Consider the following 27196-nt stretch of genomic DNA (forward strand, 5'->3'; position numbering starts at 1 on the left):
ACTTTCCAGCTTCTGGTCCATGCCCCTTCCCCATTATGTATGTGCTTCTGGTCACTCACTAGTGTTTGCTGGTTAGGTTTTATATATAATCCAGAATTTACTGTTGTTTTCTTAGGAAGATTGTTCCCTTGGCAGTTCTTTAAAGCAGATTATTATCTGAAGCAGAGCCTGGGTTTGTGATAAAATGTAAAGCCAATATGATTGGTTGATTATTAATTGGATATAGGGGTAGGTAGAAGCAGGGGTGCGAGCAAAAGAGTAAGAATCAAGGATGATTATTCCTTTTTTGGCTTAAGCAGTTGGGAGGATGGTTTTTCTCACATTCATGATAAAGAAGGCCAGGGGATGAGCACGCTTGGTGGGAGTAGAGAGGATATGGAAATGGCAAATACGTAGTTAGATGTTTAGAGTCTAGAGCTCAGGGAAAGAAGTGAGTACTAGAGATCCCAACTTAGACATCTGAATAGAATTTGTATTTGAAACTGTAGGACTGAGTAGTTTTACCTGAGGGGAATATATAACAGGTGAAAAAAGGGTGCCTTGGCCCCATGTCCTGAGGGCTTTAGTATTTAGAAGTCCAGCAGAGGAGGAAGAAGCCAAGGGAAACTGAGGAAAAGGAGCCAGTGTCACAAACCACTGGAGAGTGTAGATCACAGAAGTCAAAGAAGGTGAAGAGACCAGTTGAATGCTTGCTGGGGAGTCAGTCAAGCTACAGACGAGAGAGACCCTTGATTGGGCAAGCAGAGGCCATTAGTGGCTTTGCAGGGCCATCTCCCTACAATGGTGGTGAGAGAGTAGAGATGTGGGAGTGGTGGATCAGAAGTGCTTGCTCTGAGGGTTCCGCTCATTCAGGCTGTGTGTTCAGCCGTGAGCTTTGGAACCACTCAAGCAGAAAGGCACTGTGTCGCCAAGTGAATGTGTCTTTTTCTGAACTCTGGCCTCTGCTTGCTCAGGTGACCTGGTCAACCTAACTGCCCAATTAGAGGTGGTGTTTTCCGAGCACAGATTTTAGTAAGACCATCCTGTCTAGGGCTGGTTGATAGGGCTGTGTGTTCTTTGATTAGTGGTCTTCCTGATAACAGGAAGTGGATTTTGAATTACAGCCACAGACACTTAGACACCTTACGCTCTTCCTTTGCTGTTATTCAGGTTGGAGTTTATGTGGCACTAGTCTTTCGTAAAGCACATATTGTGGGTCCAAGTATCATTTGCCCAAGAAACTAGAATGTTCTGTGGCATCAGATTTTTACAGTTCATGGAAAACTTCCATGTTATCAACATTTGTTTAAACAGGTGTCCGCTTGCGTCCTAGGCCCCCTGGAACGCAGATCTTGTGTTCCTTTACATTTGTTTTCAAGGATAATAATTCCACGAAGTCTTACTATTTCTTGGGTTTGTTTGCTTGTTTAGGCAGAAATGTTTCCTTTGGTTCACTAACAGTCTACCTGTGTTATCCCAGAATTCTGCATTGACCTTTGGACCTACCTAAAATTAAAACAACAAAAGAAGTTGACTTCTCTGTTTATTTTCTGACTGGACTTCGGATTTTGGTGTCTGGCTTCTGTTGCCACCCAGCTACCATATTTGTGTCTGGCATGGTGTTTGAACTACTGAGATTTGTTGTGTCCTGAATTAACTCATGGGGGTGAAGCCCAGGTCCTTTGGTAATGCTAACACTGCAGGAGATTGCTGCTGCCTTAGAAGAGACTTTTCTGGTTGGATGGCCTATAACCTACTCCAGTCCACCTGCCTTCATGACAGACTTTGATTTGTTCCAACAAGACTCTGTTTTAAGTCCCAGCAGTCACAGACCTGTGACTGTCATGGTAACGCTGATGACAACAATTCAGGACAGTAATATGGCCCCAGTAATTTCTCCGTGTGTAAGCCAGCTGGCCCTCATCTGGGACCTCAGTATTTTACACACCCCATACCCTGCCGACTGTGCCCCTTCTTTATTAGCAATTCTTATAGGATTTACTGGTTTTGATTTAAAAACTATCAAACCCAGCCTTACTGTAAAAAGGTAACTTTCATTTCTATTTTATCATCCCAGAATAAAGAATACTCAGATATTATGAAAGTCAGTGTCAGCAACTCTCTGTCTGTTGAAAATGCTTTGTTCCCAAAAGTAAGTCAGACAATAGTAATTAGTCATCATATTGAAGATCTTTGCCTCAGTCTTCCTGCTAACTCTGTATTTCATTTGTGTCCTCATTCTCTTATCTTTTGGATTATGAGCATGTCTGTAAATAAATAAAAGCAACTTCTCCGGTCAAGGAGCTTCTCTTATCAGATTAGAGGGTTAGGACCAGTTCTACAGAAGGCAAGTATTTCTAAAGCACATTTTTAATGTTTGGCCTGTCTTAACATGGCTTCCCTAAGTTACCGGAATATACTGTTTGAAGTAACCTGTTTATTAATACTTTATTATACAGCTGAGGCTCCAACCCGAAAAACCTTTGCTTTCATCTCTGGATTAATGCCTTTCTAAAATATTCAACTGATTTTTTAAAAACATCTCTTTGCAGGAATCTTGACTGTGTGTGTGTGTATTTTTTTTCCCCTTCTGTTTTGTAATGTTGTAGTTGAATAAGAACTAGTTGTAGTTGAATAAGAATCCCCATCCTAAGTCTTAGAACAGAATTTCAGCCAGATTTAAGTGCTATTTGCTCTGGAGAGGAGAATTGGCAAGGACGGATGGTCCCTGGCTGGTATATTGTAAGATAATTGTAACCATGGCAGTGTTTGTTTTCTAATGTTGTGCTTCTGAATTTTAGTGATGAGCTTCATCATAGGAAAAAACCCATTTGTATGTTTCAAGTTGCATTTAAATTATCCCAACTTCATTATTCCAACATTAGAAATAGTTGTTTCCTGTGGAGTAGCCAACTCAGCAATTTGCTTAATCTCCCGTGGAAGTGGTTTTTGCCCGGGCAAGTAATATCTTTTAATAAAGTGAGTTTTCTGGGAAGACATACCTAACAATGGTAACTTTGAAAACCCCAGATAAAAGAATATGAGAAGCTCGAAAATGAGGAAGACCGCCTTTGCAGAAGCCGGCAAATTTATGACACCTACATCATGAAGGAGCTCCTGTCTTGCTCACACGTAAGTACTTCTTTCTGTTCTGTGCCTGTCATTTGGACAGGAGGCAGCTTGTGGTGTTTCTAGAAAGTGAAGTAGGAGGAAGAAGTTTAAGAAATCGAACAGTGCTCCCCCAGGACAGGACCCCTGTCTCATCTTTTGTCATTTGTTTGCTGGTAATGCTGATGCGAAGCTGTTGCTCCAGCTACTCCAAGGATACTTCCAGAAGCAGGTCCTTTCATGGTCAAAAAAAAGAAAAAGGTGAAAATAAAAGGTTCATCATTGAGATGAACAGAAAGAAAGGCTGGTCTCAATTCCAAACTTTCTAAAAGAAATTCAGCTTTCTTATTGTTAATTTGGCTCTACTTTACATAATTAGGCAAATCAAATACTGATCAATAGAAATCTTAGATAGTTTCTCTGGATTAATGAGGAAGAGTAGTTTTTAATGTTAATTTTATTAACAGTTAAATAATGGTGGGAACATTTTTTTCCCCCTGTAAACCAGAGAAACAGTCCATTTAGTCATTAGGGTAAACGAGGTTCCTAGGAAAGTATTTCACCAGGAGTGAGTGGGAAGAATTAGTAATAAAAATTCGCCGCATAATTCACTCTGCGAGAGTTTTCTGGAGGAATGGCCTCACGGTCGTCGCCTGCCATGTCCAATACAAGAGCCGCTCACCCCAGGTGGCTATTTTGATATAAGGTTAAGTTAATTAAAATCCAGTGGAGTTAAACATTTCCCTCCTCGGTGCCTTGTGAGCCGCATTTCCAGTGCCTGATAGCTGCCCGTGGCCGGGGGCTTCGCTGATGGACAGCGCAGATACACAGCATTGCTGTCATGGCAGGAAGTTTGAGTGAACAGCACTGGCCATGATAATGGTTTATTTTAGCGCGTCTGTGTTTACTGTGTCATTCACGGTTCTTACTGCCGCCCAAATAACCATGGCTGGTGGCACCTCTTGGCCGTGCATTTCTCTGTTGTCCCCACGTACTTGTAGGAGACAGAATTCTGGAGCTAGTCCTGCTGGCTGATGCTCTGTGCCTTGCTACCTTGCCGGAGAATTGCTGAACCTCGGCAAATGCCAGATGTCCTGCAGGCATGCCGCTGAAACTTCGTTTTCATGTCACTCAGCAGCTTAGAGGGCTTTCGGCAGAATGATGGGCGTTTTCAGCTTTTCCTCTTGTGGCACATTCCTAAAGGTGTAATTTGAAGTTTGGAGGGAGAAGGGAGTGTGTTCTTATAGGTGTAAACTCTGGGTTTTTTTGTTTGTTTGTTTTTTAGAGCCAGCTCCCCTCTGCTGTGGTCACAAGACTTTCCTTAACCTACATCCTTCTAAGCTTTTAATTCTTAAATGGATTTTCATGCATTTGTTTTCTCTTACATAGTGGAAATTTTTATAGTTTCAGGACCCCATCATTAACAAATTGAGGGATGTATACATTTAATAAGGTGATAATAAGATTCTTTATACTTTTTAAAAAAAGATTTTATTTATTCAACAGAGAGAGTGAGAGAGCACGAGCAGAGGGAGTAGTAGAGGGAGAGGGAGGAACCCGACGCGGGGCTCGATCCCAAGACCCTGAAATCATGACCTGAGCCAAAGGCAGATGCCTAACCATCCGAGCCACGCAGGTGCCCCCTCCCCCTCTTTTTTTTTTTTTTTAAACCACAGTAGTCTCAAACTCTTGTGGGATTAGGTATGTCGATAGGTGCCCCTGTGCTCATCCTTCTATTTGACATGGTGACTAAGAACTCTGGGAGCTCAGAGGAGCAAGTATCTGTGTTGCCCACAGATATCCAGCTGATCTTTAAACAATGCATGTCAATATAATTACCCATAAAGGGGCGCCTGGGTGGCTCAGTGGGTTAAAGCCTCTGCCTTCGGCTCAGGGCTCTCTGCTCAGCGGGGAGCCTGCTCCCCACCTCTCTCTGCCTGCCTCCTCTGCCTACTTGTGATCTCTGTCTGTCAAATAAATAAATAAAATCTTTAAAAAAATATATATATATATATAATTACCACAGGTTCCTGCTTAGTAATTGTGTTAAATTATATGCTGTGGTTTTATGGTGTTATAGAAGTTTGTTACATCTCATATTTGTGGGGGAAAAAAATGTGTTTTTTTTTTTTTAATTTTTTTCTGGAAAGCCATTCTCAAAGCAAGCCGTAGAGCATGTTCAAAGTCACCTATCCAAGAAACAAGTGACATCAACTCTTTTCCAGGTAAGACAAAATTATTTCAAAATAAATACAGTTGACTGTTGAACAGCTCAGGGGTTGGGGCACCGACCCCCCACGCAGTCAGAAATGTACATGTAGCTTCTGGCTCCCGCCTCCAGACTTTACTGATAGCCTGCTGTTGTCAGATAGCCGTAACATAACATAAGCAGTTGTTTAACACATATTTTATATGTCATGTGTATTCTATGCTGTATTCTTATAATAAACTAGAGAAAAGAAAATGTTATTAAGAAAATTATAAGGAAAATATATTTTTATTATTGTCTGTAAAAAGTCAACATGTAAGTGGACCTGTGTGGTTCAGACTTACATAGTGCAGGAGACACCTGTAGACTGTTTTCCATGAAGGGATGTGCACTGCACGAGTGAACCAGGCGCCCTCATCCTGGTCTAGCTGTGAATTTGCTCTGAGACCTTGGGAAAACACGTGCCCACAGTGCTGCAGCCTCATATGCAAAATGAGAAGAGGGCTTAACTGTTCCCCATGACTACCTTTAGCTCTGTGTTTCTGTGTAAAAAAAATTTACTCCCTGAGTCTTTAAAACTCAATGTCAGTGTTGATTGTCAGTACTTTTAGTCATTTACAAAATGTGCTGCATAATTTCCAGGGCCCAGCACAGCATTAAAAACTTGGGGCCCCTTGTTCAGAAACTAAGAATTTCAAGATGGTGATGGTAGGGACACAAAACCAAGGCCTGGGCTCTTCTGAGTGTGAGGCCTATGGGACTGCACCAGTCACACACATGGACAATCAACCATGGTCCCTTGGGAAGCGTCTGTGACTTTGCAGGAACCATTCCAGGAAATAGGAAAGCAGTGGCAAACAGGATGGACCCATCCGCACCTTCACAGAGCACATAGTTGAGCTATAGATAACTAATAGTCATGGTGATGGATCCATTACTGAGAATTGGGCAAGTGCAAGAGTGGGAGCTGCAGGTCATCCAGGTCTCGTCAGTATGTGTTCTAGATTCCTATTTATGCAGTGTGGGATTTCTTTTCCATCCCTTGCAGCCCTACATAGAAGAAATTTGTGAAAGTCTTCGAGGCAACATTTTTCAAAAATTTATGGAAAGGTATGAAACTTCATGTATGTACATACCATTTTTTTGGGAGACATACTTGACATGTAATATTATATTAAGGTAATAGTGTGTATATATTAAAGTAATAGTGTGTGTGTGTATGTAAAATCTTATATTCTGTAGGTTTACCTCATTTTAGCCAATGAGCACTGTCCTTAAAATGGGTGTCAATCTGTTCATTTGACAATTACTTACTGAACATGTACTATGTGCCAGCCTTCACATTAAACTGTCCCCTCAATACTTTACCTTACTATGTAGGATTTGCATATCTTGATGTCTCTTTGAACCTGCAGCTCTTTAGCTTCAAAATGGCCTAGAGATGAAATAGACCATGGAACCACAGTATTAAGAGTATCTTATTGGGACACCTTTGCAACGGCAAGCATGTTTCTATAACCTGTCTTATTCATTTGTTTGCTCTCTGACATCCTATCCCCCACGGTGGGACAACCTCTATTTGATTCTTTACATAGTAGAATTTGAGGTTTCTAGGCAGATGTCTGTGGTCACATGTACTATGACTATCCCTAATGAATATGTCCCTTGGAGCTACTCAAACTATACAAGTAGGTTTGTCATGCGAAGCCCTGAGCATGCTCAGTGACACCTGTCAACATTGCCAGCCTGTGGGCCTTTCCAGCAGCCATTTGGCTGGGATCTGGGTATCCCCCCAAGATGAAGCACTGCTGGAACTAGACTCTCTTCAGCGGAATCCGCCTTCACACTGACTGTGCTCTTCTCCACAAACTGGGCTCATTTCTAGACAGTCGGCATGATGATCATGTCTCGATGCCGGAGCGGCCCACAGCTGTTCAGTAATTGCCCCGTAAGAACAAACGCTGCTTCTCTGTGGTTCTCCCTCCCAAGTAGTCACAGAACTGAAGGCATTTAAAAAGAAAGAAAGAAAGAAAAAAAAAAAAAACCAGTTGCCTTATGATGCCACTAGAGTTCAAGGGATAATTTTATCCTGGAATCAGTACTTGGGGAAACTAATATGCATACAAATGATTATTACCCTTTGCTGAGTCTATTGGAGACTTTGCCAGAAAGCAGTGGCTCATGCTGAGGGGAGAGGCTGGCTGTGTTTCAGCAGGGTCTGGCCTGCCCTTGGGTACTGTTAGTTCAAAAATCTGACCTTTCCCAGGTCTTGGGTCAGCCGAGCTTCTAGGTTATCACTGGGGAAGAGGGGAGAAATGGGGATGGAAATTAAAGTGGGGGAGGGGGGTTGGTAGCACTTTCTTTGCTGACTGGCCACCTGGTCAACCCGCATGTCCTTTTGTCCCACTGGGTGAGCCTTCCGCTCTTGTTGCCACAAGAAATCCAAGCTGTTCACGTGGGGTTGGGTGGGGGGAAGAGGGGATGTTTCTTGAGGCAGGGTATGTGTTGGGATGTGGTTCTCTTGACTCTGGTCATCAGGATAGTTCTCTTTCCGTGGTTCTTAATCCTCCCCAGCTAGTTTGCAAGTCTATAGAACATGCCAGATCACCACCCCCCATTGCCAGCTCTGAGCTCCAGAATCCGGGAGAACCGGTGTGAGCTAGCCCAGCCGGCAAGTGGATTTCAAAGTGACAGTCACGGATTTATAAGTATAGAGGACACTGGAGTGGTGTTTTGCCTTTTGCGCTCATCATACTTAAAAAAAAAAAGAAAGAAGAAACTGTTTGAAATAACTCTCAGAAATGCTCAAAATATAATTTGTTTTACCAACCTCCCAGAGATGATAGGGAGATCAGTGAAACACTCTGTAAACGCCATTTTAGGTTCATTGACAAAAGATGCTGCATAATTACAAAGACTTCTTCTGCTTTTGCTTTTCAGCCTCAGAAATACTTTTAAAAGATCTTAGATGGCATGTTAAATGAACCTCCCCAGGCAACTAGGATAGTTAGATGCCTTAAGGCATTCTGATAATAATAGTGGTAATTCCTGGACCGTGTGCTTCATATGTACTCTCTGCCTTTCTCCCCTTCTTCCTTTCCTTTCCTTTCTATTCATTCATTCATCCATAGGACCCTTGATGTTGTGCCCATGTAAGGAATTGAGCCAGGGACTAGGTAAAATACCAGAGGTCACCAAGAATATTCTTTGCCTTTGAAGAGTATTCAATCTAGAATGCATTTCTTTTGAAAGAAAAAATTCTTTTTATTAACATATAATGTATTATTTGTTTCTGAAAAAATGTTTAAAAACAAACATTACAGACGGTGTTGCTCACTAATAAACGTAATGAAAATAACAACTTAATTAAATAGCTATGGAGGTAGATATTTTTCTAGGTAGAGGGAAAGCAAAGTACTCACCAAGCATTTGAGTAAATTGTGGGAGCAGATCCGCTCAGTGGGCCTACCGCATTTTGTGATTCTCGCCTAAGGACTTTTTCTCCTACAGCATTTGTATCTCTGAGCAACAGTACTTGGTCTGGGTTCAGATCCAGCCCTAGCCCTTCTCTCACTGTGTGACCTTGGCCGGGCTGTGGTCTGCTCTGCTGCAGAATGGTCATCACCATTCCTGCTCATCAGACCTGCTCATTCTGTTGCCAGAGGGAGAAAGGAACGGCGCCTGGCACGTGGAAAGCTCCATCTGAGTGTTTGCTGCTATTGTCTTTATTTACAAATATTTTGTCATTTAGAGCTGTGTGGTCTGGTGTGGGAGCCACTAGTCACATGTGGCTCTTGAGCACTCAAAATGGCTGAGTGTGAATTAAGATGGGCTCTCAGTGCAAAATACGCACCGGGTTTTATGACTTACTGTAAAAACAAGAATTTAGACGGTCTCATTACTAATTCTGTACCGACCACATGCATGTTGAAATGATAATAGACGTTATTAAAATGGCAGGATGTATGGGGCACACGTTTGGCCTTCTCTTGGGTGCTGCTGATTCAGATAGATGTGACCATAGCAGCCATCACAGCTTAAGGGAGATAATACATCTTGTGCCTGAATCATGAAACAAAGCCACGAAGACCGGCGAAGGCTTTGTGAGACGGTGTTGAAGGAAACGTACCTCCGGTCGGGAAGCAACACAAGGAAAGCCATCCTCGTCCGTCCTTCAGTATTGCTCCTTAGATCGATTAATATGATATGCAACTTTTCAGCGACTGTTTCTCTTCTTTTCTAGTGACAAGTTCACCCGATTCTGTCAGTGGAAAAACGTAGAATTAAATATCCATGTGAGTATCCTCTTATTCTTTCCCTTTTTTAAATAAAAACTTCCTCTGGCTTAACTTCGTGAGAAAATACTTTATACCCTGGAGCTCACTCCCACGGGTAATCCGCTGTCTAAACAGATGTCGCCAGTACAACGCTGTACGGAGAACTCGTCCTCGTAAACAATTCGGGTTTTCATTCTCTTTTTTCAGAGCCTTGTAAGAATGTGTTTATTTATTTAAGAGAGGGTATTTTAAGCAGCGATTGGCTCTTCCACAGAGACAGTAGCCAAGAGACCAGGCCACCACATAATGTGCTTCCCACATGCCCTTGGCTCCCGTCGTTCTGGTAAAGCCTCCCGTCTCGTTTGTAGTGTTAGGTATAATCTTGTAATAAAAATGATGACATCCTTTATTAGACCGAGGATTCATCTCCTCTTTGATCATTTTTGAGAATGAGAAAAGCCATCCTCCAAGACAGGCTCCTTTGTAACACGCACTTCCTGTGAACGTCTCATCTGCTTTCGGCTTTCAACGTCAGAAATTCCTGGGATATCCCTCTCTTCATTTTTAGAACCCTCCTTCCCTGGTGCAGCCTCTTTTGCTTTCTTCTTCATGTCCTCCCTTCACATAGGTTTGAGAAGAGGAAAAGAAATAATTGGATTTCTTTTTTTTTTTTCCCTGCATTTTTGGATGCTTTTAAAGTTTTTTACTGGCTGGTACCATTGGGAGAAGCACTTTACTTATTTACTTATTTTTTTAACTTCTCCTTTCTTTCACATTTCCTGGCAGAATTTTAGAAACAAGAGGGCAGTAACATATTTTTCCAAAAAACCCTTTCTGTCTGCCATGGATCTTTCTGATGCGTGTTCTCCTTCAGCGGACCTGGTGTGCTCGCATCCTGCTGTCCCCCGAGCATCAGATGTGAAGCCTTCGGGCCCAGTTACTTGACTGCAAACGTGGTGTTTGAAGGGTTGTTTGGGGGACCCCTTCAGTTTTAGTGTATGTGCTGCTGAAGCAAGCACCGGGGGAGCCCTTCAGGAATCTTACTCATAACTTGCCAGGATACATAAACCACCATGAATGTGGGGCTCACTGTCTGCCTTTGTGCCATCTGAGACTATTAAACCTGCTTAGGAAGCAGGGCATGGCTGAGATGCTGACACAAGGAGTGGCTTATGAATGAAGCCTCTTGCTGTCCTCTCCTTATCCTTAGTGTCTTGTTTCATGCTCACGTGCCCAGCATGAGTCCTCACTATTCCGTGATGTTATCGATGAAATATTCACATGGCCCATGTCTGTTGGGTTTTTTGATCATATGGCCCAGTCTTATGAAAACATAGATGCCCTTGATGTAGACTTGCTTTCCTACCATGACCATTCCTGAAATTGCTGAGCTGTTCCCCAACTCCCAGCTTCAGAATAGCTAAGGAAACTCTCATTTTGACTAGAAATTTCACACTCCCTTGTCTTCAGGGTATACTTCTAATCACCTAACATTTAGGAGATCAGAAAAACAATCTAACTTGACTCCCACTCTATTGTCTGCCCGTTTGCCTCCCTTTTGTAGATTTTGGGAGCAGAGCGGAAGGAGGTTCTAGAAAGTCTTGCCACCTTGCACATCTCATCTCTTAGAGCAGTCAGTTGTGGAGAGGGCACATCCCTATATCAGAACTGCTGCTTAATAATTATGTCTTACATGAAAACAACAACATAATTTTAATGCAACTCTGTACCATTTCGTGTTTGGAATTCACAGTTGACCATGAATGATTTCAGCGTGCACAGGATCATTGGACGAGGAGGATTTGGTGAAGTGTATGGTTGCAGGAAAGCAGACACTGGAAAAATGTAAGCTCTCTGTGGGTCTTATGCTTGCATCAATAGAACATGCCTGCATCGATTTTTGGAAACCCATCGTCTCACTCCTGGAGTGCCTTCCTTCAGAAAGAAAGGGGCTGTATTTTGTTAAGCATTATAAATGAGATCAGCTAGAACCTCCAGTGCCTCGGGCTTAAAGGGAAGTTAACCAGGAACTGTGTGTCATGAGCCCCTGTGGTTCAGGCCATGGGTGAAGGAGCCTGGGATCTGGAGGTGACCAAAAAGGGGCGTTATGCACAGCCTCCTGGTCTGGTCACTGCTTAGACCCACCTGTGATTTAGCACGTGCACTTTGGGGTGGTGAAGCATTCCAGGTGTCGGCTCCCTAGGTGGGGAGATTAAGTGCTGGCGAGAAGGACACCCGACCTGCCACAAGGGTCACGGTCATGGGGCTCTGTCATGGTCTTAGTTGCTTATCTTACAGGAGGAGGTTGATCTGAGTCAGTGACGTGCCCACGGACCAGGCGTGGGCCTCTTCCAGGAGGCTAATGGTCGTAGAGTTCTTAAGGAGTGCAGGGGGAGGAGGTTTTGTGTTATGTGTTTGTTTGTTTGTTTGTTTTAATATAGAAGGAGTTTGTTTAAGTGACCATATATCTGGAAGCAAAGGAGAATGGGAAACTGTGTTCTGATAGACACTGAACTCCAAGTGTGATCAAGTGATGGGCATGTTAGAGCTACAGTAGCTGAGTGGAATCGTCCATGCAGCTTGCTTGATAACCCCACTCTTGGTGTGAGGAATAATTCAGGTCACCGACTTCAGTGCCCACCTCCCCCTGCCACCCCAGCACTGCCCAGAGTTGTCACTCAGCCTCTGCTTGGGTCTTCCCTGTGACCAGGCACTTACAGCCTTGACAAATCACCCTCCTGCTTTTCAGACAGGTCCGGTCGTGGGCATGACTTTTATCACGTAGTGGCTGAAGTTTACCTTCACTGACGTGCGCCCGCTGGTCTTCTTCCTATTGTGGGGCCCGTGCAGGGTGAACTTAGTGTCTGGCTCTCAGGCACGTGAAGTCTGGTACTCTGCAGAGACAGGACAGGCCGTCGGTCCCAAGTGTGGGTCTGGGCGGCCCCCGGCCGGGTCAGAGCCACCTTACAGGAAGTTTGTGCCTCCGCCTGGCCTCTGCATCCTGGTCTGTAGGGTCAGGAAAATACTTCCTTGTCATGAGAGGTGGATGAGATAATATATTGTAAGGCATGCAGACCCCTGCTTCTTCCATGGTCAGTACTAGTGAGCACTATTAGTGAACATTAGTAAACAGTGAACCGTGTACCCGGGTCTCTCGTCCCTCTTCCGTAGTCCCACGGTGGGCTCTGATCCTAAGTGATGTGCTTGTCACTTACTCCATTCCACTGACTGTTCATTTTCATATGTTCCCGATATGCAGTCCTGTAATTAAGCAATTAATGTCTCCATCGGTGCATTTGTTATACAGAATTCCTGGAACAGGAGATAAAATTAGCAGATTTGACCATCCATCTCTGTTTTGGTCTAAGTCCTCACATTGTAAGTTATGATCAGCTAGAAACAGATGGATTTTCTGGGTCCTGTCACAGCTGGACAACCATCTGTATTACATGCTTGGGCCTTAGAAAGTCGTCCGTCAGTGGGGATTTAGAATCACGTGCATAGAGTTCTAAAGCCCCTGAAACCCTTGTAAAGATTTCCTTTCAGCTTTCTGCTGAAAAATCATCCTGCTGTTGTCAACCTGTGATTATAGAGAATGCCAGCTAATGGGTTTGTATTTCCTTAATAGAGTTTCTTCAAAGTTTTCAAAAAGTTTAAATTGTTAGCTGTTTCTTCTCCACTAACTATCATATAAAAATACTGATTATTTTTATTATTTGAAATATAATAACTTAAATATGAAGATTAAATCAAATCAGGGGAGCCTGCCTGGCTCTGTTGATCTTGGGATCTTGAGTTTGAGCCTCATGTTGGGTATGGAGAGTACTTAAAAAAAAGAAATTAAAAACAAATCAATAAAATAGCTTTCTAGAATGTGCCTTTTTGAGCACATGCTTTCCCTTTTCATTTTGTTGGTTGTCAGTCTTTTAGTCTTGCACTCTTTACTCTTGCAAAATCTTGACCACTGCTAAAAACCACAGTTCCTAAATTCTAAGTATTGCACACATATCCCTTCACCCACACTACACATATGTAGTACTGGACAGCAATGATAAGTGCAAAATTTATCTCACCGAATTTATTTATATCCCTCTACTTTATGCTCTTATTGGACTGGAACGTCTATTCATGTAATGATAGAAATACCGCATAATTATTGCTGGATTTTTTTTTAAAGAAAATAGTTTTCTTTCTTTTTTTATAATAGTTTCCAGTTTAGAAAGGAAGTACAAAGCACAGGGCGTTCCCCTGGCCTACCTCAGTCTCCCTGTCTTACACTGGTCACAACAAATGAACTAATACCAATACGTTATTATTAACTAAAATCTCTGCTTTATTTGGATTCCCTTCGTTTTTACCCAATGGTTCTTCGTGTCCCCAGATCCCACGTTCTATTTGAGTCATCATGTCTCCTGAGGCTCCTTTAGACTGTGACAGTTCCGCAGACTTTCCTTGTCTTTTATGGCCTGGACGGCTCTGAGGAGTCCCGGTCAGGCATACCGTAGAATGATATCCTGGTTAGGCTCACTTTCCTCAGGGTTATACTGGGGCTGTGGGCTCTTGGAAGCAAGACGCCAAAACCCTGTTCTCATCACATCATATCATGTGTGTCTATCATTAACATGGCTCATCACTGTTGATGCTGACCTTGACCGCTCGCTTGAGGTCATGTTCGTCACGTTCCTCCACTGGACCATCCCTGTCCCATCTCCTCTGCGCTCTTCTCTTAGAAAGGAGCTCACTGTGTGCGGCCCTTACCTAAGGAATGGGGAAGTATGCTCTGCCTGCTGGGGGGTGGGCACTGACTTTTTTTCTTAATACATGCAAAATTAAAAAAAAAATTTTCTTTGCATGACATTTGGATACTGTTTTGCTTCTTTCAGACACTTCCCAAATCTTGAGAAACTTTCCCCTGTACAACATGTATCGTTTAAAGCAGCTTAGATATATTTGCAGTATAGTTTTTTCAATAACATTTGTTTCTAGGTATGCAATGAAATGCTTGGATAAGAAGAGGATCAAGATGAAACAAGGAGAAACATTAGCCTTAAATGAGAGGATTATGTTGTCTCTTGTGAGCACAGGGGTGAGTATTCCGTTTTGAGCACTGCTTGTTTCTGTATGCATGGGTGGGTTGGTTTTCTATATCAGGATAATTTATTTAAGATACAGGCATTCTTTTCCAGCACATTATGCAGCTAGCCAATTCTTGGGTGGGTTAGAATTTCTAGCAGGGAAGAGCAGCACTAAGTTAATATAAATAGTGTGTAATTCTCATATTATCTCTGTTTAATTTGGGAGTTCGAGAAGTGTTAGCGACCATCATCATCCCCACCCACGGCTTCTCCCTTCAGCGGCTGGGTTTATGGCTTCCTTTTTCGTGGAATGTGCTTGCAGAGAGGGCAGAATAAGCATGGCAACAATGACAGAATCACTTGAGTCGCGTTAAGAAGTGACTGAAAGATGGAAGACTGACCTAGAGAGGGAAGAGCGCAAGGAAAGCAGCTCTGGTCCTCTATAAACAAACCAAGAGTTGAAACAGCACGGGTTACTCAGGCCTGAATTGCATCTGGGCCTGTCCCCAGTCACTAGACGGTGGCTTTATCGCTATCTCTCTTGCTGCTTTTTTACCTGCTGTGCACTTTGCTCATTTCCATTTCCAAGACCATGTTTCCACCTGCTGGACATTGTATTTGTCTGTCAACTGGCATTTTTAGCTCAGTGTGTGCCCAAAACTTTTACCCTGTGTCTTCTTGCAAAATAGTGTCCCGTTCTGGCTTCTTTTGCAGTGTATGGTATGACCCATGAGCAAAGCCTTGGCTCTTATTTATTTCAACAGAGGTATATAAAGACACCCAATAAAAACTCAGTGTCCAGCCTGGGCATGCCGGGGTGCACAAGCAATCCTGCCATCTGGCATCCAGGGGAGATCAGGGACTCGGGGTCTCGAAGGGAAGGCAGGAAATGATGGTGGAGTGGCCCGACTCCTGCTGAGTACCTCACATGTGAATTAAGGTTAAACACCCAGACAAGAAGGTTTATGGTGCAGTGAGATATATTGGGGAGGACATGGCCTCCAAATACCCCAGCTGGGTTCTAAATAGGGTCAACCTCACCCAGAGGATGAAGGAATCGGATTTTTAATGGTGAATCAGAGGATCTCTTTCACACAGTCTGTGGGCTCCCTGGCTAATGTTCCTTTTTTTTTTTTTTTTTAAGATTTTAATTTATTTATTTGAGAGAGAGAGAGAGAGAGAGTGAAGTGTGTACAAGCACGGGGAGGGGCAGAGGGAGAGAGAATCTCAAGCAAACTCCCCGCTGAATGCAGAGGCTGACACAGGGGTCTTTTCCAGGACCTGGAGATCATGAGCCGAAATCAAGAGTCAGACACCCAACTGACTGAGCCACCCTGGCGCCCCCTGTTGTTCCTTTCTTTCTTTCTTTCTTTCTTCTTTTTTTTTTTAAGATTTTATTTACTTACTTGACACAGAGAGAGAGATCACAAGTAGACAGAGAGGTAGGCAGAGAGAGAGTAGGAAGCAGGCTCCCCGCTGAGCAGAGAGCCCAATGCAGGGCTCCATCCCAGGACCCTGAGAACATGGCCTGAGCCAAAGGCAGAGGCTTAGCCTACTGAGCCACCCAGGCACCCCTGTTGTTCCTTTCTTAATATCACCTGACAGGCCCTGTGGGTTTTTTTGTTTGTTTCCACCTATGTTTATTGTATTGTGTTCTATATTATTCTAGCATGAGTGGTTTTAGGAAGGTTATCTGCTACTAAAGTAAAAGATTATCATAATTTAGCTCAATTGTAATAAGTGAAAATGCCATAGCTATACACAATTTCTGTCTGTGTGCCTCTGCCTCCCACCATATGGACATTAAGCATTTCAAACAAGAGTTGTCCTGTGTGTATGACCACGTTTTCAGCTAGTTGGCATAGACACCAAACAGCATGCACACTGTATTAGAATCGGTTCAAATGGCATTGGTTCCTCGTGTCTGTCAGGAATGCCATAGTCTTACATTTCAAACATGGGTGTGCACTTACTCCAGATTTTAAGTGGTAATTAAAATATTAATTTTTAATGAGTTATCTCCAACACCTTGGATATTTATTCTCAAGAAAGCCTATGGAAAAAGAAATTTTTGGTTTTAAAAAAATATACATGGAACTTTCATGTTGCATTTTTATTTCTATTTTTTCCAGGTGGAGGGGAATACAGTACCTCCTCAGTCTTACCCTCTAAGGGAATAAATGAAAAATGGGGCTTATATTGATCTACTGCTTTTGAGCTAACTTTCAGGAACTGTTTAAATTTTTTTCAGGAATCACACCTGGCTTTTGTTTTTGTTTTTTGGGGGGAATTTTGATGGTTTTTGTTTTGTTTTGTGTTTTACTTATCAATACATAATTGAACCAACAGGTATTTGGCTGGCTGAGTCAGAGAGCATGTGGCTCTTAATCTGGGGTTTAAGTTCGGGCCCCACGTCAAGATTACTTAAAAATAAAAGCTTTAAAAAAATAATATATAATTTAACCAAAAGAGTTGTAATAAAGCTATTTGGAATTCCTTCCTTCCTTCTTTCCTTTCTTTTGTTAATCAAAGGCCATGTTTTATGTTTGCTTTTTTTTAAATGATCTTTCACTTAAAATGGCCTCACTAGATTAAACTTCAGATTAGCCTATATCAGCATGGTTTCCCAGGGTGTTGGTTTTGGCATGAAACTGAACTGAAGTCACTCGTTATAGTTTTCTTTTTATTGGAAGTTTTTTGGTTTTCCTTCCAATCTCAAATGGAGTGTTCCTTCCCCCGACCTTTCAAAGAGGCAGTGGGAAGTACTGTTCCTGGTTTGATTCAGTAATTCTAGAATAGTAAAAAGGGAAATCTTCAAGTTTCAGAACCAGGATAAGTATGTCCATACCTGGGAAAGAGCAGTTAGCCCCTTCCTGAAACAGGCCCATTCTGTCCTTGGAAATCTTCCTCATTCACTCCTTGAACCATATTGGAGGACCTAGACCGTGCAAGGCATTCTGCTGCAGGACGCGGGGGTCCCCCAAACATGACTTTGGTCCTTGTTCTTTAGAGCTGCACAGAATGAGAGAAGGTGATACTGGTCACCTGCTCCTCAGAAGTGTATAGATAATTAGGACCCATGGCAGAGCCAGCTGACAGGACCCAGTACTCAGGAGGCATTTACCAGGGTGGAGGTGACAGCGGATGCCCCTCGGAAGTCACCGGACATGCTAGCATGCGTCTAGGTCCCCAGCACCTCAGGAGGGTTTGAGGACTTCAGGGAAGGCCAGCAAAGCCGGGGTCTGAAGTGATGCGTGAGTTGAACGTGTTGAAGCTGGAGAGGGGAGAGACCAAACCGTTAAGAGCTTTTGAGGCCCGCTCTTAGGATTTAAGGAAATCTTACAGCAGCTGGAAACAAAAGGTTTGCAACAGGAAGATCACAGAAGCCTACCTCTGACTGCAGGGTGGAAAATTTTAACTACTTCATGGTGTATTTGATCACGGTGTCACAGAGTCGCTACAGAACATAGGCCACTTTGCTCGCTGCCTCCAGAAGACCCACTAGTCCTTATTGCCGTTAATTGATAATCAAGGCAAAACATCTTAACCATGATTACGTTGGGAACTCTACGTGCACCGTCATTAAATTGCTGCCTGTTTTGTCGAATTGGTCCGTATTTGGTCCTTTGTGATTCGGGCTTCACACGAGACCCAGGGTGGTGTCTGCCCAGCACTTGAGAGGTGAGGGGCTGCGGTCAGGGTGGAGACACCTGGATCTGACACTTGAGCTGAGCTTTCCCCTTCCATTGCTACAGAAACCCTGCCTTGGTAACCAGCATCCGGAGAACTGGATGAGGTCAGGAGACATGGGGTTGAGATCTTGGCTGCCTACCAGATTTCTTTGTGACCTCAAGCAAGTCATTTCCCCTTTTTAGGGCCTTAGTTTCCTTGTCTTAAAAATAAACAAGTTAGACCAGGTGATTTTTTTTTTTTTTTAAAGGGCCCTTCCTCCTCGGCCTATGATTCTGAACAACAGACTGTTCATGTTCCATCTTCATAACATAAGATCTTAAGTGAACCTTTCGCTACTTCGTCAGAGCTCCCGTTAGAAGATCCTGTCCCATCCTGTTCAGGAATACCCCTGGGCAGGGTCCACTTGTGTCCGTGGTGGAGCGTGCAGTTGCTGTCCCTAGCTGGGAAGGACTCTAGCCGTCTGAAGCTCTGGGTCTACCAGCCTCTCCACGCAACATCTGAAGTGCATCAGCTCAGGAACTGGAGTGTGTGGGGAAGCCCATTAAGGAAGGAGCAGAGTGAGCCATTTTCAGCAGGCTCTGAGAAAGGTGGTTCTCGAGAACCACCTGTGGTTCCGAGAGGGATGGCAACCCCCAACCTGCCAAGGAGGGCCGTGTGGCTTTTTTTTTTTCTTTCTTTTTCTTTCTTTCTTTTTTTTTTTTTTTTAGCCCACATGGCTTTTAACAGAAAAAGGAAAGCGCTTTTATTTTGCCTATTTAAAGCAAAATCAGGCTTGAAATCAGTAGTCACTAACACCACATCAAACAGTGCTTTGAGGCAAACTAGGTGATCACAAAATGGCATTCGTCACTTGTTCTGGAGTGATGTCCTCCGGAAGATACATGGAAATTGAATTCAAGTTCACGAATCTCTGGTATAGGAAGGTATTAACTCAGTTTTACTGGTCTACCCTTAAAACAGAGGTTTGGACAAAGCAAATTTAGTATGCAGAGTATTCTGTTGAAACTTGAATGTTTTCTATGGAATTTAATAATTTTTTGTTTCTGTTAAGAAAGTGGATATAGATTTTTTTGGGGGGGGCCAGTTTTTATTTGAATTAGGTGAGTGCCCAGTATACACTGTATATGAAGAGCCTGAACAAACCTAGTCATAGATCCGGCTTAGCACTGATGAAGTTTCACAAGGGAACACGCTCCCTGTCCAGCACTCTGGTCAAGGGACAGAAAGTGACCCGTGTTCCAGAAGCCTCATGCCCCTTCCGGTCACCTACCCCTCACCCAGGCTAACCACTGTCTGAATTTCTAACACTGTAATTTCACTCTGCCCATGTCTGGGCTTTGTCTGAATGTTCTGTGCCTGGCCTCTGTCTCCCGGTGTCGTGTGTGAGATCCTTCTGAGTCATTGCACGCAGCAGCAGAGTGTCCCGCGGCTACATAGCAGAGGCCGGCAAGCTGTGCAGGGCCCATGGGCCACATCTGCCTTGCAGCCTCTGTTTCTGTACAGCCCATGTAAGAACCAGGAATGGTTCTTACATTCTTAAGGGATTGTATAGAAAATAAACAAAGAATACGGGACCGAGCCTGCATGAACCCTGTAGAAAGGGAAAACAGCCCCTTGCAAAAACGCATGCCAGCCGTGGCTGTCCAGTATTCCCCTGCACAAACAGACCATGATGCATGCATCCATCCTAACATCGATGGATAGCCGGATCACTTCCCAGGTCAGGCTGTTGCAAATAGTGCTGCGAGGAGGATTCGCAGGCTGTTCTCCTTGGTGCACAGCAGTCCAGGTTGCTGGGAGCAGTAAACCCAGGACTGGAAATGCTGGCTCATGGGGTTTGCCAACGGTGCTCAGTTTTGGCAGCTAGGACCGGTTTGCAAGAGCATCTGTACCACTGTGAGCTCCCAGAAGCCATGCATGGGAATTCCATTCCCGCCCTATCTTTCCAACCACTTGGTATTGTCAGTCTTTTTAATTTTAGCCATTCTCGTGGGTTTTAGTGATAACATATTGCAGTAACACATTTCCTTTGGGACCACTATGGTCCAGCATCTGTTCAGAGGCTTGGAAGCTATTGGATACTGTCTTATGGCAAGTTCCCATTTAAAAAAAAATTAATTAATTACTATTGTTACTATTATTCACTGCTGCCTTTTTTTTTTTTTTTTTTTTTTGCCATTGTTCTGTTGGGTTGTTTGCCTTTTTCTTTATTAGTGTACCAGGGTTCTTCATATATTCTAAATATCAGTCCTTTCTTGTTCATGGATTGCAGATACCTTCTCCTACCCTGTGACTTGCCTTTTTACTCTCTTAAAAGTATGCTCTGAGGAACAGAAGTTCTTAATTTCATTGAAGTCCAGTGTAGCAACATTTTTACTGTTAGTGCTTTTTTGTGGCCTGAGAAATCTTTACTTACCCTAAGGTCATGAAGATACTCTACTTTGTTTTCCTCTAGAAGCTTCATTGTTTTCTGTTTAGATCTTCGTCTACCTGGAGTTGATTTTAATATGTGGTGGGAGGTAGGGGTGGCAGTTCACTTCCTCTTGTACAAATGCTCAGTTGCTCCAGTGCCGGTGATTGGAAAGACCACCCTTTCCCCCCACCTTGTTGTGTCATTTTATCACAAATGGATTGACCGTTTATGCTTGACTCTATTTCAGGATGCTCTGTTTTGTTCTGTGGGTCGGTTTGTCTGTCCTTGGTTACTACCACACTGTCTGATTTACTGTTGCTTTATAATAAATCTTGATACCTGGTGATGTAACTTTTCCAGCTTTGGTTTTCTTCTAGAATGCCTCTCCTTCTCTAGCTGTGTATATTTTTACATACATTTTGGAATCAGCTTGTTGATTTTCATTTTAATTAGAATTGCAGAGAACCTCTAGATTACTTGTGGGAAAACTGACATCTTTACAATTGAGCTATTCACTCCCTGACCCTGGTATATTTTTCCTCTTTGAAAAGCCAGTTGAATTCCCTTCTATGCTCGCTCAGTGTTTCAAGACAATAAAGTGGATAATTTCCTCCCACTGTAGTATGGTTCTTCCAACGTCAGAATCCAAGATTGACATGGGTATTTGACTAGCGAGAACAAAACTGTAGACCAACAAAAAGACCAGCAAGACAGCAATATTTTTCTATAGAATCTGGGTCCTTTGAAGAAGACGCAGATAAAAGGGTCATGAGTGAATCTGAGAGATGAGACCTTTGAATTCATCTTTTCCACTTAGTGCTCTGTCTCCATGCATTTTGTCCCATTATCAGATCTGTTTTGCTGGGACCATTAAGGTTACCACAGAGGGGTCTGTGCTCAACATACAGGGCAGCAGTGTGGATAGGGAAAACTATGGATGGTGTTTGATAGCAGATAGCATGCGCTTCCCGGGGCAGCTTTTGTTTTTCTTACAAACTCTTGCTTTTTTTCTCTAGGACTGTCCATTCATTGTCTGTATGACCTATGCCTTCCACACTCCAGATAAGCTCTGCTTCATCTTGGATCTGATGAACGGTGAGTGACACTCAGGAAGTCCGAACACAGGGAAAGACTTCGCCAGGACGTACACCTCAGCGCATGCTGACCTGAGCTCCCTGGCGGCTTGGGTCTTTCAGGTCATGGAGTTCCCCCGAAGTTTAAGGAAACCTTACTACTCCTCAGGTTTCCCTCAGAATTCATTTTAAAATGTTGACCGCCATTGCCCTCTGGCCCTCCTAGTCTCTCACCAGGAAGTTGCATCTTCTGGAAAAGATTTTCATGAAATACACATAGTGAAGCTTCATTTTCTGGAATGCAGCTGGCCTAGATCTTTAATTAGCTTGTTTCCTGACCCTCAACTTTTAGGAATGAAATGCCTCATAACAACATGAGCCAAAGATAGAAGTGTATTTGGAAACCAACTTTGAAGGACTGGCTGTGGGCCAGCATGACTTCAGGCCGCATCTTCTGTACCCTGAGCCGAGACCAGCCAGCCATTGATCTTTTAAGCTATGAATGATGACCCTGCAAATGCAGAGAAAGTTCTAGCTAGAAAAATAGTTTTCTCGTATTAGAGAGTGACACGGTGTATATTCAAAGTGTTTTCAGTAACAAGAGTTTGAAATAGAATGTGTATAGTACAGCAGATGAATTACTTTTTTGTTTTTGGATGTTCATTTGAAGTTCTGTTATGTTCTGAGAGTTTGATTTAAAACCAGATCTATTCAACGACATGGAGGAATTTTCCAGACATAATAATGGCAATACCATTATTAAGCCAGATAACATAGCATGTCTCCTGTGTGATTACACGTACATGACACTGAGCACAGACAAAGCTAATGGATTGTGAGAAGTCAGAAAGGAGACCTCTTGGCCTAACCAGGGCGGTTGCTGAGGCATTGACAGGGAAGGGCACCAGGCAGCCTCTGGGACGCCGGAAATCTTTGATATCTTGATCTGCCAGTAGTTATATGGGAACACTTGTGCATGAAAGGGGAGCTATGTAAGCCAAAGCAGGGGCCCTAAAGTTGGCCACGCATTAACTCCTCTGGGTCCGTAGAGGCTGTTCCTTTACAGTTTATAAGAACATTCCTTTACCCTGTTGATGGCATTGTTTGTCTCTGTAACTTGAGCCCATAGGATGATTGCCTTTTTTCAACATTTAATTATGAAGAATTGCAAACATAGGGCAAAAATGGAAAGAATTTTACTGGGCACACCCCAATACCCACCTCCCAGTTTCAACAGTTAAGATTTTACTGTGTCTATTTCCCAAATATCTATCAGTATGAGCATTTTGTTGCTCTGTGTGCTGCCTTCTTTACTGTCCACGGAGCCCATTGCTAAGCCATCCGCTGGATCATTACCTGGTTGGTTCAGTTATTAGGATGTAAATACTCAAAGCAGAAAAGCTAGCTGCCCTCTAGCCACCCACCCCGTGCAGGTGCATCTGGGAGCTGGGCTCCCAGTCTGACAAGGATGGCGGTGTTGTATATTGTCCTAGCCATCCCTGCATGAAAGTCTTCTAATGTTTGAGATGCCTCTATACTCCTTAAAGTGTTTTGTCAAACTATAGAAGTCCAAGACAGATATACAGACAAAGCAGAAGCAAAATTTGCCTTTTTTTCCAACCACGTCCTAACTATTTAGGATGGCAACAATTTTTGTTTCCTGGGAATTGACCCAGTTTGTATTAACCTCTGCATCTCCGGTTCCAGGAGGCGATTTGCACTACCACCTTTCACAACATGGGGTGTTTTCAGAGAAGGAGATGCGGTTTTATGCCACGGAAATCATCCTGGGGCTGGAGCACATGCACAGTCGGTTTGTGGTTTACAGAGATCTGAAGGTAAAGCACTCTGTTTCCCAGACCTGCACAGTAGGTATTGTGGCCCTGGGTCTCCGGACAGTCTCTTATCTCTCATGGGACCTGCCATTTCCCTCCCCTCAGCCCTGGTGAGGTCACATCTGTGTGATGTCCGTCTGTCCAGACTCTAAACTCTGTGGCAGGGACTCCTTTCCTTCCTAGTCGTTGCTATTAGCTCAGTGCTTGCTCCCCTGCCTGGGGCAGCACATACACTAACTCAAAAATTGTAATGAATTAATGGCAAGCAAGGTTGGAGTTTCTTGGCATTGCTGGTGTGACAATTAATTGTCATGCACTTAATGTTCACTAAGCAACTGGTTTGGCCATGGCTCTGTGTTAGAACTGGTGATAGATGGTGATGAAAAGCAGAGAACATGCATCTTCCGGGATTTATACATGGGTGTACCAAGATGCAGAGTGGCCAGAGCGCTAGCTTGTTGGAGGCAGAACTTCCCCTAACGGCCATTCTGAGGGTTTCACATTGTTTTAGGACCATCTTCAAAATCGCTAACAGATTTTTAGGTCCCTGAACTGTGGAGCCCCAGAAGGCTGTATCTAGGCTTCTCCATTCTTATTCTCTCTGGACTTGGAAAAAAATGCAGTGAGTCTATTCCAAGTTTCCCCCTTCCAGACCATGGCGCTCAGTCACGGGTTCTGCATTCATAAGGGAGCTAGGAGTTTACTCAGTACCTCCATGGTGACAGTCATCGTGAGAAGACAGGAGCAGAGATAAAAGGGACTTTGACAAATCGTAGAACTAATCCTGCAAATACAGAAATGTGCACATAATAATGAGGAGGAAAATGACAGGAGAGACAGTTTCTCGACAGGGTAACAACACTCGGGGGGAGGTATTTGCCTTCTCTTTCAGATTCCTTCTCGATTGAATCCAGTGTAGCTGACAAAGATGTGTAGATTACGCTCCTTTCTCTCAGGAGCTGCTCTGTTTTGATTAGCTGTCTTCGCTTTGTAAGGTTGCCTTCCCAAGAGCCTAAAATATTATATTTTATTTTTGAGCCTCTTACTTTGTTACAAAACACTCTGTAAAATTTAAAGCTTTCTGCAAGGTTATATAAAATTTTCCCCTTAGTTTTCCTCTGAGCATGAAAGAGAAACAAATGTATTTTTGTTAAATTAGAAATAATTAGACACTGGTTGGCTCATGACAATTTCGCTTCCTCCTGTGAGTTTTACAGAGGAATAAACTACATGCTGAAGGCCCATGAAGTACTATTGTAATACATTTTAATTTAGATCTGTAACTGGTCTCTAATCATCTTTGTGCTGTATTTTTTTTGTTTTGTTTTGTTTTGTTTTCGAAGCTATTTAGTAGGCAGTGGTATTATTTAATTTCTATTCAAACTGAATTCTACTCACTCATGATTATTCATGCTTCGGCTTTATAATAGCGTGCCATTTATTTTTATTTCAAGCAAAACAATAGTTGATCTCCAGCGGAAAAATATTAAGATGACTGTAATTCAGTATATATGAAGGAGAGAAGCTTTGTTTTCCCTATTATGCCGGCTAAATCTAATGCCAGTAGATGCATTTCATCAGAGTTGTGGTCAGAGTCATCCTGGGTCATCCAGTGAGGTCCTGGGTTCTGAGTCTGTCCTCAGAAGCAGCAATGCCTCTCCTCGGTGTTGGTGCCGTGTTCTGGAACGTGTTGATTTCTTAGGTCCGTGCTGTACATTCTCGTGAGATTCCTTTTTGTCTTGTGCCTCGTGGGCTCATTCCCACAGGGCTTTGTCATTCACAGAAGCCGAGAAGCTGGTGGGCTCACTCCCTTTGTGGAGAGGCCCGTGGCTCTGGCTGGGCCACTGTTCCCAGCAGGGGAAAGAGGTACTTTTTAACTCTGATGAACTATGCCCATCACCCCTGCAAGTGCCAAGCTCCTGGCCTTGTGTCTCGTTATCTCAGGAGTAGTCTCCTTTGTGTCTGTCATCGCCACTTTCCTGTGGGAATTAAACACAGATAGTATGACTTTCAGTATCATGCCCAGCTTAGAGGTGGTAGTGCAGTGTTCCTGTTTAGGTATAACGATAAGATACCACATGCCTATGGTTGTAGAAATTCTCAAAGCTGATGACAGTTTGGGACCTCCTGAAGATCATCTTGTCTTTCTCTTCAGCCTGCAAATATTCTCTTGGATGAACACGGACATGTCAGGATATCTGATCTCGGTCTCGCCTGTGACTTTTCCAAAAAGAAGCCCCATGCGAGTGTGTGAGTAGCGCATCAGCTCTGTTCAGTGTTGACTGTTGTTTCTCTGCAGCGATGCCTTGATGGGCCCAGCCCTCAGTCCACTCACTTCCTCCCGCAGCTTTTTCTTGCTGCAGGTGGTTGTCCGTATGTGATCACGCTGGGCCGGGGGCAGGTGCCGTATCTCTGGTTATGGGAGCGCAGATCAGTGGGCTGTGCCTCCTTTGTCTTCAGGGAGCATGGATGGACCCACGGCGTGATCGAGGGGGCTGGGGTGCCTGTGGGGGGAGAGAGGGGCCTCCGCAGCAGACCCGAGCCAGTGCCAGCCATGTGACCCTAGTCAGTCCATTTACCTGCTTGACCCTCTACCTTCTCCTCTACAAAGCAGAGGCAATGCTAAGTCCCCACAGTTGTCCTAAGGTTAAAGGGAAGCCCATGTGCCTGGGAAGGTGCAGGGGCATCTGAGGCCCAGGGCTCAAGCATCTCTCTCCATCTACTTTCTCCTTCGTTTTCAAAATGGCTTTTTTTTTTTTTCCTCCAAAGGGAAATTAGGAACCCTTTTTTGTTTTGTTTTTTTAAATTAATAACACAAATCATCTGTTTGCAGGCCATGTTAGACTTGAGCATTAAGTACATCAGTCTTCCAACAGACCATGCAAAGGGAGCCCCCTGTCCCCCAGCCCTCGGCTAGCACCTGACCCCTCTGCAACACCCTCCTCCGGGGATGGACAGCCCCTGTCCCAGGCCTCTGCAGAAGCAGGAGGGAATGCACACTGGTTTTCATTTCTGTTCCTTTGGTCTCAGTTTATCTGGGTGGAAAGTATAGACGTGTGTGCATTTTGTGGAAAAGCAGATAAGTGTTTCTTTATTCTTTTGGGGGGGCTTGGTAAATGTATCACTCTCAGCACTGAAATCCTTTTTTTTTTTTTTTTTTTAAGATTTTATTTATTTATTTGACAGAGAGAAATCACAAGTAGGCAGAGAGACAGGCAGAGAGAGAGGAGGAAGCAGGCTCTCCGCTGAGCAGAGAGCCCAATGCGGGACTTGATCCCAGGACCCTGAGATCATGACCTGAGCCGAAGGCAGAGGCTTAAACCACTGAGCCACCCAGGCGCCCCAGCACTGAAATCCTTTAAAAGTACATTTTATTGTCCATCTTGAGCTAACACTCATCTCCGTTTTGAATGGGCTTGAAGAAACTCCCAGGGGGTCTCACCTCACGCATCCATGCAGAAAATCAACCCTAGGCCCCTCCTTCTTGGCTGTGGAGGTCAAGTGGTTCAGCACTGCTCTACCTGCAAGGGGCTA

At 43.7% G+C, this 27196-nt stretch overlaps 1 protein-coding gene across 4 annotated transcripts in view; it reads left to right on the forward strand.

The window, feature by feature from the left end:
* The window catches only part of GRK3 (G protein-coupled receptor kinase 3), a 118879-nt gene that overhangs the window by 66343 nt on the left and 25340 nt on the right, over nucleotides 1-27196 (forward strand). For all 4 annotated transcript variants that reach the window (XM_059408695.1, XM_059408693.1, XM_059408694.1 and 1 more), the window contains 9 exons: nucleotides 3010-3111; nucleotides 5238-5312; nucleotides 6345-6406; nucleotides 9540-9591; nucleotides 11327-11418; nucleotides 14560-14659; nucleotides 21771-21849; nucleotides 23535-23665; nucleotides 25818-25912. In XM_059408695.1, coding sequence (XP_059264678.1) covers nucleotides 3010-3111; nucleotides 5238-5312; nucleotides 6345-6406; nucleotides 9540-9591; nucleotides 11327-11418; nucleotides 14560-14659; nucleotides 21771-21849; nucleotides 23535-23665; nucleotides 25818-25912 — 788 coding nt within the window. The remainder of the gene's footprint in view (nucleotides 1-3009; nucleotides 3112-5237; nucleotides 5313-6344; nucleotides 6407-9539; nucleotides 9592-11326; nucleotides 11419-14559; nucleotides 14660-21770; nucleotides 21850-23534; nucleotides 23666-25817; nucleotides 25913-27196) is intronic.

Source organism: Mustela nigripes, chromosome 8 (genome assembly GCF_022355385.1).
Source record: "Mustela nigripes isolate SB6536 chromosome 8, MUSNIG.SB6536, whole genome shotgun sequence".
NCBI lineage: Eukaryota > Metazoa > Chordata > Mammalia > Carnivora > Mustelidae > Mustela > Mustela nigripes.